Below are 12,560 nucleotides of genomic sequence, written 5' to 3'. Positions count from 1 at the left end.
GCCCCATTCAATGGCAACTCGAACAGCAGTCAGCAAATGAATACTTTGCAGTGAGACATTTTGTAGTTTCAGGGAGAAAAGTAAATGCATATGGTCAGACTATGATCTAGTGATTAGCACCTACATTATAGGTTATTGCAGAAATGATTTCCACTACAAACAGAAAAGGAGATTGGCAGAGAATCCATGCAAATGAACTGTAAATACTTGTACCAAAAAAAAAGAATGACTGTGCCATAGGAATTGCTTTCAACTGATTTTAAGTTGTTAGAGACAAGGGTCATAGTAAATTTCTCAGACATAAGGCTTGTTTTCTGCCTCTTTCTTTTCAAACTTCTTCTTGAGCTCAGAAACCAGGGCAGATTGGACAGGTCTATCCAAGGCCTTTTGCTTCATCAGCTTGCTAGTTTGCTTGGGAGTCAGTGAGCCTGAGACTGTGGGCACTGTCCACTCCATGGGACTGATCTTGGGGGTGGTGATGGGTGGAGGGGGCAGGGCTGGTGCAGTAGGAGGTGGGGGGAATGTCAGGCTGTTATTGTTATGATTGTCATTGGGCAGTTCATCCTTGATGGCAAACTTGTCTCCAGCATGAGACTTCTTGAATTTGAGCCACTCTGACCTGATGGAGCGTGTTGGTGGGCTTGGTCTCTTTCGGATCACCCTTCGGACTGGCAAAACCTTGTTGGACTTCTTGTTGCGCCAGAACATAGCAGTGGAGATGAAGACAGTAATGACCACCATGATGGCTATGACTCCAGCCAGCACACCTATGGCTTTCATGGGGTTGTCTTTAGTTTGCATCAGAAACGCAGCCATTGGCCCTCTATTCAGAGTCTGTCAAGGAGTATAAACAAAGCACAGTATATTAATGATGACCTCTATCTATGGAAGCTGAATAGGAAATTATAGCAGTTTCATTTATGTAGACCAGGCTAGAGAAAGTCAGATGGGATACATACATACATTTATATGTGTGTCTGCATATATATATATATATATATATATATATATATATATATATCTACACACACACACACACACATACATACTAAACAGTTCAAATATTATTTCCATTTTAAAAATAAAGAAGTTGAAACTTATAGAGAAGTAAAATGATTTTGATTTTCATTACATAGCCAGTAATTAATAGAACGAGGAACTGAAGCCAGATCTCCTGGTTCCAGATCTAGAGGTCTTTCCACAGAACTATGCTTATCTGCTAGTAGAGATAGAAATCAGACCCATGATCAGACTGATAGAAGGAAGTTAAAAGTGACAAAACTCCCCTCCAAAGGCAGTCTTAGAGACATTATTAGAGCACTGAGAGATCAGGTGACTTATTCAGTGTCACACAATCAATATGGATCCAAGGTATCCAGGCTTTGAGGCTATCTTTCTACCCACTAAATCATATTGCCCCTCTTTTTTTATGTAGATGTGTTATTTATCTTTTTATGTGTGTGTGTTTTATCTCCCCACTTATGCCATTCGATCCTAGAAGGCAGAGATTGTTTCTTACACACAGTTGCATTCCCTAGTTCCTAACACTGTGCCCATGCACAATAAGAAAGTAATAAATGATGGCTATTGAGGAGAAGAAAGCATCTTGACCTTTGCCAGAGTCATTAGATTAAGTTGTTTTGTAATAAAATAGTTTACTAACTTCAGCATCCTCTTCAGACTACAACAAGGAAATCAGAACATGATTTAGGATTATATGTTATCTTTGCCTTAGGCTATAGGCAGGGTTAGATAAATTAATAATGAACTCTGCCCTTAATGAAAAGAACTTTTCCCCTTAATGACCAGAAGCTAAGAGTTTCTCGTCATTAAGGGAGAAGAAAGAGCTTTGGTTTATTTTTGGATTACCCTGAAAATGCATGAAGAAAGAATCTAGGTATAGCTGGATAGACAGAGTCTTAGAGACCAACTCTCTTTAAGGGAAGTTGATAATTGCTCATATTTTAAAGAAGGTTTATAGTCTATAGCAAGTCATATATACACATATATGTATGTGTATATATATGTATGTATGTATGTATATATATATATATATATACCATATATATATATATGTATGTATGTATCATTTACTGCATGCTATAAAGAATGGAAGCAGTCTCAAAGACAAGAAAACTAGGGTTCAAGGTCTGACACTCTGTGAACCTGAGCAAGTTGTTGAAAGTTAGTGCTCTAGGCAACTTGCTAAGGTGAGAGGTGGCAGAGAAGATAGCCAGCTTGAATTGGTGAAAGGACTTCCCCCACCTGGAAGTTCCTTAAATCACTGAAATCAGATTCTTTTGACTTCCATATGACCTCCAGTTTCTGCTGCCTCCATTTTTTCCCCCAATCCGTCATCTCTGTTTTGTTTTTCTTTCTATCCCTACCCAGTCCTATCCCTTGGTCAGTCATTTCAGTGATGTTTTCTTTATCCTTGACCACCTTGCTCTTTTGTTCTTCTGTTTTTCTAATTGTAACTCTGGTTAACCCTCACCATTTGGTTTTGAAGATCATAGGAGTTAGAGCTGGAAGGGATTTCAAAATCTAGCTGTCAATGTCTAGTCATTTTTCCATTGTGTCAATTCATTTGGTGCTTTCTCAGCAAAGATATTAGGGTGGTTCGCCATTTCCTTCTCCAGCTTATTTTACAGATGAGGAAACTAAGGCAAGCGGATTTAAGTGTTCATCCAATGTCACATAGGGAGTTAGTATCCAAGGTTAGATTTGAACTTAAGTCTTTCTGACTCCAGGCCCAGTAATCTATTCACTAAACCATTTAGCTACCCTTTTAGAATTTAGTATAATCCCCTATTTTATAGGGGAAGATATTAAGACCAGGAGACTTATAGAAGTAGTGAGTAGCGGCCAAACTCAGTTCTCAGTTATCAAATGCAGTGTTGTATGAAATGACATATTTGAGCATTGCAACAACCTTATGGAGAAAGTAGGGCAAATACTATTATCCATCTTTTATAGGCAAAGGAACTGAAATTCAGAGAACGTCAGTGGCTTAGTCATAATCGTATAGCTAATAAGGGGTGGAATCAAGTCTGGGGTACAGCCCTTTTGTCTCCAAGAACTCCAAAGAGTTCTTCTCTCTTGTACCCTGTACAGCGTTCAGGCCAGCATCTCATTGTAATTTCTGTAACATTGTAAGATAGGATATAATAATAATAATAATAATAATAATAATAATAATAATAATAATAATAATTTGTCCTTCATTTGTGAAGAAGATGCCAATATCAGGGAGGTGATGCCATAACAAGCATATGAATTGGATTTAAATTAGGGGGTGCTGTGCTAGGTAACCAGCCTCACTTTCTCCTCCAGAGTCATCTGGGTTCAGTGGCCAGATATGAATCAGGATGATTGGACACTGCCCTGGATGTGGGGGCAATTAGGTTTAAGTGACTTATCCAAGGTCACACAACTAGTAAGTGGCAAATATTTGAGGCCAGATTCTAACTTCCACCCTCCTGAATCTAAGGTCAGTGCTGTATCCACTGTGACACCTAGCTGCCCCAAGATAGGATTTAGGATTCTAAAAGCTAGTTTTTGTCTTCAAGGTGGGCTATGACAAATGGAATGGGGTACGGTATTGAAAGTGCTTTGTTTTCTCTTTTACAGATAAAACCAAACTCTAGAGAGAGAGAGAGAGAGAGAGAGAGAGAGGTACTGCATCAGGGGGGAATATTGGCTTGATTTCCACAGGGGTAAATAGTAAACATTGCTTGTATGTAGTATGTTAATGACAAAGGAATTCATGGCTTACTCTTTAACTGAACATATGAAAAAGGACCATAGAAAAGGAAGTCTGAGCAATTGTTTAGATTTGGGAGTAAGGATGCAGGCAGGCTTATGCCCATCAGATCTCAGAATTGGAGGCCTGTACCTCTACAAGAATCCTGTCTACCATACACCTGCAAGTAAATTGGTTATGAATTTCTCTTTTCTTCCCCAAGCATCTCTTTTGCTTTTTATGGCCTGCCCAGCTCACCTCATCCAGGATGTCAATCTTTAGCACAGCTGTGGTGCTGAAGGATGGGGAGCCCCTGTCCTTGGCTTGCACCAACACGGACCAGGTGCAATCTCTGTTCTTGGTGAGGTTGTGGATGATGTCCAGAGAGTGAACAAAGGCTTTCAACCGGATCTCACCCGTGCTTTCATTGATGTCAAACACATTGGTGGGTTCTGCCTGCATGATGGAATAGTCTACCACGTTGTTTGGTTCCTCAGCATCATGATCTGTAGCCTATACATGGTAAAACACAAATGATGAACTTCTTTAGTCTGTGGAATGTAGTAGAACATAGATAAACACTGAAAGGGGATGGATTTACCTATAGTTGAGTAATTAATGACTTATATTTTGCAATTCAAGGGGTGCTAGGGAAACTATCTCTCCATGAAATAAAGACATTTCCCTCACTTTTATGATTTATGAAATTTTTCATTAAAAAAGTGATAATTCTATCAATAAGAAATTCACTTGAATTGGCATGAGGTTACCTATAGAAGGATAAAGGGCAATCATGATCTAGTGAAAATGAAATAATCAGGTTGATTTTTTCCCTAATAGTTGGCTAAGAATAGCTACACTGGGGAATAAAAATATTTTGTATCATGGGAAGAATGGAGGCTTGGATGAGTGTCTACAAGGACTTGGGACAGGGTGTAGGCATTGTACACCTGATAATTGGGGGTGAGAGAATTAGGAAGCAGGAAAGAAGGGAACAGGGGCGGCTAGGTGGTGCAGTGGATAAAGCACCGGCCCTGGAGTCAGGAGTACCTGAGCTCAAATCTGGCCTCAGACACTTAATAATTACCTAGCCATGTGGCCTTGGGCAAGCCACTTAACCCCATTGCCTTGCAAAAACTAAAACTAAAAAAAAAAAAAAAAGAAGCAAGGGAACAGAAAGGAAAAGGGGAGAAGTCTGAAGACCCCTTCATGTCATCTATTTCTCATTTCTTCCAAGGGCAGACCTTGATGTTTAAAAAGTAGTTTTTTACTTAATTGGGGAAGTCAGTTTGTACTATAATTTCTATGGGGGATCCAAATTTCAAATGATTTCATGTCTTGGATAATAGTACATGTATGCATATGTGTGTCCATGTGCACGCTTGTGTGTGTGTGTGTGTGTGTATGTGTGTGTGTGTGTGTGTGTGGTGGAATCAAGTTAATGGCTTTTAGTTTCCTGAAGTAATCACCCTCTGCTCAAGTGCTATATATTTGTTATTGTAACCAAAATGAATTAAAATGATTTACTTGGAGGATTTGGAGAGAATCTCATTCCTTGAGTCATGATACTAAAAGGCAAAGTAATCACCTATGGGGTATTTATTTACAAATGCCAAAATAGGGGTGCTGCCAGAGAGGCAAGCTTTTTAGTTCCAAGGTTGGCATGCTAGAAATTACAGAATTGAATTTTATTTTCTTTATAAATGTGTTTGAATGGAATTAAAGATATTAAGAAGGCCTTCAAAGGATAATCTAAATATTTGAGTTTGTTTTTTCCCCAACAGATTACATGTCCTGTTTTGTTGGTGTGTCAGCTCTCATTCTACAGAATCAGCCCAGGACCAGAGAAATTTCACCAAAGCTTTTAGATATAGAGAAAGAAGTTAAGTCAATGTAGAGGACTAGATTTGAGACAATGTGGCATAGAATATTAATGACACTGTCCCAGGTGCTAGTTTGCCTTGAACATTAACTTGCTATATGATCTTGAGTAGGACAGGTTTCAGTTTCCCCAGGTGTAAGATGAAAGTGTTAGATTCTGGAAATCAATATGAAATTTGGGTCCCCAGTGTCACTAGACTGTGGGTAGCCTTGACCAGCTATAACACTCCTAAGTTTTTATGCCCGAGAGATCAAAGAAAGAGGGAAAGGATTCATATGAACAAAAATATTTCTGGCAGTTCTTTTTGTAGAAATCCTGAACTGTAAACTAAGCAGGTGCCTGCCTATTGGGGATTGACTAAATTGTGGTATGTAAGTGTAATGGATTATTATTGTGTCATTAGAAATGACAAAGTGCACAGTTTTAGAGGAAACTAGGAATTCTTCTTTGAACCAGTGATGCAGCATGAAGTGGCAAGAAGTAGGAGAAAAATTGACACAATAACAACATTAAAGAAAAGAACAACTTTGAAAGACTAGAACTGATGGGTGTAATCATGAATCACAAATGCAGAGTATTAAACATGAATCACGCCACCTACTTTCTATCAGAGAAGTGATAAACTTCAAGTTCAAGATGAGATATACATTTTTGGATGTGACCAAAGTAGGAATTTGTTTTTCTGAATTATGCAGGTTTTGTGTGAGAGTTTTTTTTAAATTGTTCAGTTGACGGGTGATATAGTGAAGAGGAAAGATAATGAATGCTTATAAATATTTTTCAAATGCTAATTAAAGAAATATATAAAGTTTGAACTAGCTGGTTTTCTCAGTGCTCTTTCATTCCTATTGTTCTGATTTTTAAGGAATATATTCTGATATAATCTGATTCTATGCTTTCCTTATTTTCCCTTTTGATAACAATTTGGTTGGCATAGAGTCTGTTCATACCATTTAGGGAATGGGACCATTTCCTACCAGGTCAGTCTAAAAACCCACCTCAATTTTTACTGGGATTCCTAGAACCATTGTCTTCTCTTGAATGTTTTTGTCAAACTCTGGGGGATGGTCATTGACGTCAAGCACTGTGACGAACACTTCAGCGAGGCTGTACTTGCCCTCCATATCTTCTGCCTTCACATAGAAGTTGTATTTGGAGGTGACCTCAGCATCCAGAGCAGCCCAGGGCTGAGTATAGATGGTTCCTGCAGATGGATGGATCAAGAATCTGGAAGGTAAGATGACACACATAAGCTTATATAGATAAAGAACCAACAATACAAGAAATTGAACTATGGACTACTTCAATCTTCTCTGACTGGCACTCATAAGTGATTATGATTATTAAGCTTTGTCAGGGGGACAGAAGGGTTGAAACACTAATGTTTCCCCTTCTCTTGGAATATGATTCCCTGTGTTAGCAAGTTGTTCAGGCCCTGAGACTTGAATTCTTCAGATCATCAATTGGTAAACCAACCTCTAAAATATGTCCATCTATCCATCCATTGGTCAATCAATAAGCTAAATGCTAGAGATGCAAAGGAAAGTAAAACAAAGTCTTTGCTTAAATAAACTCCCATTCTAATGGGGGGAACAACATGCAAATAACTATGCATATATGTGCATATTTGATATATATAGTGTGAATTGGGTCTTTAGTTCTCCCCAATGAAGGGGAGGTTAGTTAAAAAAATTACCATCTAGCAGGTACAGGCTGTAAAGGAACCCAAACCATAATCACACTTATTTCCTTAATGCTCTTATTGTAGCACTTGAAAAAATGTGTGTGTGTGACAGAATCTTGAAAGGTATCTTGGGTTAGTACATAGAGAACAGTATCAGAATCAGAAAACCTATGCTCATGTTTGGCTTCTGACTTCAGACTATATAACACTGGGTACCTCTCAGTCAAGTCCCCAAGACTATATTGCAGTTCCTGGTTCAGAATAAATGCCCAATAAAGGCTCATTGACTGACTTTTTCAGTGTTGCAGAGCAGGTGTCTGTCTGCATTGACAGAGTGTATTTTTTATGGGAAGCCTCCCAGATCCATGAAATCCATGTTGGAGGAAAAAACAACCACCCTTCATTAAGAGAAGTTACAACAATAGAGTACTGACCCTGAAGTCAGGAGAATCTGAGTTCAAAGCCAGTCTCAGACACTTGATGCTTACTAGCTTTGTAACACTGAGCAAATCACTAAACCCAATTGCCCCATGAAAACCAAAATAAAAGGAAAAAAAGGGACACTAAAAACACTCAGGCACAAAAAGTGTCTGAGACTGAATTTGAATTCAAGTCTTCTGATTCCAGGATGACACTTGATCCATTGCACCCAGTTGAGAAGAATCATCTATATTATCCCTCTGGATGAAAGATGTACCTGGTTCATGCTCTTTTGATTCTCTGGAGGATACTCTGTAATTTTTTCAGGAAGGCTTCCCTTTAGCTAATCTAAATCTCAACTGCTACTACCACGTCAGCTTCTTTTCTCAAGTTCTTTTATTGGCATTCAGCCATGTCCAACTCTTTGTGACCCCATTCAGGGTTTTTCTTGGCAAAGATACTGGAGTGGTTTGCCATTTCCTTTTCCAGATGAGAAAATGGAAGCAAACAGGGTTAAAGTGACTTACTCAAGGTCAGAAATCTAATAAATGTCTGAAGCCAGATTTATAATTTAGGTCTTCCTGACTCCAGGGCTGGTACTTTATCCACTCAACTTACCCTCGGAAAAACTAAAGAACAGTGATCATCATAAAAACTAATATTTATTTATGTGTGTGTGTGTGTGTGTAAACACACAAATTATACAGTACGTTAAGATTCTGCAGAGTACTCAAAATCACCCTGGGTAAAACTGTTATCCCCATTTTATAGGTGGGAACACTGAGGCTGAATGAGATTAAATGACTTGCCCAAGATCACAAAACTAGTAAGCTTCTGAGGTCGGATTTGAACTCCAGCAACACTCAGCTGCCTCAAATGCTCATCATTTCTTTTACCATAATTCTTGCTACCTATTTAACATTTTGGTTTGAGATGAACTCAGGTCTCAGTGGGAGGAGTCTTTATCTCTCTTCTCATTATATGATAGGAGCCCCCCTCCCCCTGGCCCCCATTTTAATTGAGTGCACTAAACTGTAGCAAAGCAACAGCAGGATATGGTATAAATGAGTATAGAATCATAACCCAAGCAAAGGGTACTATCTTTTTAAATGGCATTGTGGGTTTGTTAGCCAGTAATTGTTGGGCAGGGTAGAACCAGGTGTCTTAGATAATTTTACCTGCGGGCTCTGTTTGCAAAGTGGATAAGGTGGATAAAGTGGATAAAGCTGATAAAGTGGATAAAGCTAGAGTCAGGAAGATCAACTTCAAACCCAACCTCAGATGGCTTTGTGGCCTTGGGCAAGTCATTTAACCTCCACCTGCCTCAGTTTCCCCAACTGCAAAATGGGAATAATATTAGCTCTCCCAGGATTGTTGGATCAAATGAGATAATATCTGTAAAGTAGTTAACATTGTGTTTGGAACATTTAAAATGTTTGTTTCCTTCCTTCCTCAAACTTGAGAATGTAGGAAATTCCAAACAGGCACTGCCAGACTTCTCCAGGAAGGCGAAGAATTTATTTATATTTATAGATGAGGCATTTTTGGAAGGTTAGAAGTCAGATGTTTAATTATGTGGTTTGTTAAGATTTCAGTCTCTGTCTGACTGTTGTCCCTGCTTTTGATTGCTATGTGAGAGGAGGAAACAATTCCTGGTCTGTCTTCCCAGAAAGATCTCAGGTGTACAAGGAAGATAGTTTCTGCTTTCCCACATATCTGGAAATCTTATCAAGAATGGTCTTTGAAGAATTCCTCCAGCTTTGGAAAAAGGTTTGGATTTGGTCAGAAGTTGCAGGTTCAAATCCTGTTTTCACTCACTAGCTTATTAGCCTTGGGTAGTTATCTTTCCCATTCAGATTTTTTAAATCTGTAAAATGTAAATAAAATTATTTGTACTACTTATCTCCCAGGGCTGTTGTGAGGAGAACATGTTATAAACTGTAAACCTTAAATTTTGCTACTAGGGTACAGATACAGGTAGGGGCAGCTAGGTGGCTCAGTGGATAGAGCATAGGCCTTGGAATCAGGAGGACCTGAATTCAAATCCAGTCTCAGACACTTAATTACTCGGCTGTGTGACCTTGGGCAAGTCACTTAACCCCATTGCCTTGCCCCCCCCATTGCTATTAAATATAATTGATCATCCCTCTTTTTCCTTCACATCTCTCAATTCTCCCTCCTCTTACCCCATGTTCCTTTCCTATTCAACTCCTCACAGCCCATGACAGGGGTATTGATCCTTTCTTTAACAACCCCCCTTTCCACTAGGCTGATGCATGAGACACTGGAATAAATCTTCTGGATTCTGTGTTCAGGTCCGCAGTTATACTTACAGCTCTGCTCCTTCCCCATAAATGGAGTATTTGACTTCTCCCCATAGTCCTGAATCTGGATCCATTGCCTAGAAAAATGAATTGGAGAGAGTTCATATTCATAGAAATGTCCAATTTGAGAAATGGAAGAGGTTTCAGTGGTCATCTAGTCTAACTTTTACCCAGAATTAATTTCCATTATAACAGTCTTGACAAGCGGTTATCAGATATGTCAATAGGCACTAAGATCTTTTCATTTTTATGTCTCATCCCCTGTACCAGTTTAGGAAGGTTAGTGTCTTAGCTTTTCCACACTTGCCATATCCTCTCCACTGCCTCACAAGAGGATTTGGAATATTCTCAGATGAGAAAACTGATCTGAGCCCATCAGTGTTCCTCCCAACAGATCTCAGCTATCAGTGAGACCAACAGATTTGGGATCTGAGCAGAATAGCAATAGACTGGGAGAAGGGAAGTCATGACTCTCCATTGGGGGGTCTGCCAGTGGATTTAGATTCAACTCCAGGATCTCTTGATCCTCTAAGAAGGATGATTTTGAAATGCTGCCTTAGTCATCATTTCTCCCATTTCTTTCACCATAGGAAGCAAAAGGGAAAAAAAATTCAAGCAGAACACAATCACATCTGCTCTTGACTCTCTCCATCTTGAACTGTCACCTTATTGGTCAGAGCCCTCTCTAGAGATCTGAGGCAGATCCCCTAATGTCTGATGTTTTTCTTTAAGCTGATGTGCAGTGCCTGATGTAGTTGAGGGAAGAAGAATACTGCTGAATATACAAAGACAGGACTGGGAAGCTGGGAGAAAGGAGAAATACATAGCTCTCCACATGGGGACTAATAGCGGCTTTGAAGGTATTGCCTCTTCCCATTTCCTAACTCAAACATCCTTTGCTTTCCATTTCCTGTGTCACCTGAATCCTAGCAGAAAATAGCTATGAGAAAGCTATGAGGGGATGCTGTGCCAGGTATCCCTAATGACAACACCTTCTAAAGCCCCAAACCAGCCTGTCCGATGGTAAAACCAAGCTCACAAGAATCACCTTTCCACTTTATCACCCCCCACCCTAGACAATAAACTCTTCATATCCCCCATCGATTTACCACAAGCACCTCAACTTTCAGTAATAGTCTTTTCTTCTCATGCTCTAGTCTCTCAGGTTTATTCCCAACTCACTGTGACAGCCACCACATTAGACCCTCCTGGAGAATTCTCTGGGATCCGGGCAATGTAGTAGTCAGAGGAAAACTTGGGGACATTGTCATTGGTATCCAGGAGATGGATCACAATGTCTGCTGTAGAGCTGAATTTCTCAGGTGTGTTCACTTCCACAGCCAGAAGCTGACAAAGAAAGAGGAGGAAGGTTGGGGGTATTTGAGCAATATTGTCAAACAATAAACACAACCTGAGAAAGAAACTTGAGGCAGCCATAGAACAAATTTGACCTTGGTGTTCCCAAGGCAGAGAGCCCCTGGGTGTACCTTGTAACCCTGTCAAAGATGGCATGCCAGATGACGATAAAACAGTCAGGATAGTTCTAATGTTTTTTGTCCTTCATGTTCAAAGAAGACTTAGACATCAGGGATGTGATGTCAGTACAAGCACATGAACTGGATTTGAGTGAGGGGATGCTGTGCTAAGCCACCAGCCTTACTTTCTCCTCCAGAGCCATCTTGTCCAGTGGCCAGATATGGATCAGGATGACTAGTGAGGGCCCTGGATGCAAAGCAATCAGAGTTAAGTGACTTGCCAAGAGTAGGAGTCAAGTATCTGAGGCCAGATTCAAACTCCCGACAAAGGAGTTAAAGAACTCCAATGCCAGTGTTCTATCCACTGTGCCACCTAACTGCTCTCAGGGGAGACATCTATTTTGCCTTTCTACCTTTGTTAATAGCATCCATTTCTTTCCCTATATCATTTTCTAATATCCCATTCTAGCAATCTTTGCTGAACAAACTAATTATTTAATCCCTTCTTTGGTGTTAATCGATCATTGAAATGTTAGCTGGTCATACCCAAAGGTCACCATGCTTCCTACTATCTTTTTGCTTCCTTGGGAAATCTACCTTGGAATCATGAGATTTGGGGCAGAAGAGGTCCTTCTAGCCCAACTCCCTCATTTCAGATATCTGGAAAGTAAGACCAAGCACAGAGAAGTGATTTTCATGTAAGCTGTAAAGTCTGGATTTGAACTCAGGCCCTCTGATTCCTTAATGTAACAGGGAGATTCCTCAAACACAACAATATTGACTGGAGAATAGAGGAGTAATCATCAGTGGTTAGTATGACTCTGCTCCCTCTTCTTTAAAGGGAGTTGCCACATGCCATCCCTCGGAGGGGAATGGAGAAATGGAGAAATGACATTCCAGCTGCAACAAGTTGCCAACTCTTGATTACAAAGGAGGAATGGATGAGCAGAATCAGAAGAGGTGTAGATCGTGGGACATTTGTCTAGCTCTGGACAAATTAGGAAGGGATGGAACATCAATGGAAGAGACCTGC

General features: G+C 39.8%; 1 protein-coding gene across 1 annotated transcript in view; it reads right to left on the bottom strand.

Moving 5' to 3' along the window:
• Window positions 1-294: 294 nt before the first annotated feature.
• Window positions 295-12,560, bottom strand: part of CDHR1 (cadherin related family member 1) — a 48,195-nt gene continuing 35,929 nt past the window's right edge. Inside the window, exons 13-17 of the mRNA XM_074231866.1 lie at window positions 11,235-11,399; window positions 10,062-10,129; window positions 6,623-6,851; window positions 4,001-4,255; window positions 295-834 (exon numbers count right to left, since the gene is read on the bottom strand). Of these exons, the coding sequence (XP_074087967.1) occupies window positions 295-834; window positions 4,001-4,255; window positions 6,623-6,851; window positions 10,062-10,129; window positions 11,235-11,399 (1,257 nt within the window). The remainder of the gene's footprint in view (window positions 835-4,000; window positions 4,256-6,622; window positions 6,852-10,061; window positions 10,130-11,234; window positions 11,400-12,560) is intronic.

This window comes from Macrotis lagotis, chromosome 4 (genome assembly GCF_037893015.1).
Source record: "Macrotis lagotis isolate mMagLag1 chromosome 4, bilby.v1.9.chrom.fasta, whole genome shotgun sequence".
Taxonomy (NCBI): Eukaryota; Metazoa; Chordata; class Mammalia; order Peramelemorphia; family Peramelidae; genus Macrotis; species Macrotis lagotis.
This window is presented reverse-complemented; position numbering and strand designations above follow the sequence as displayed.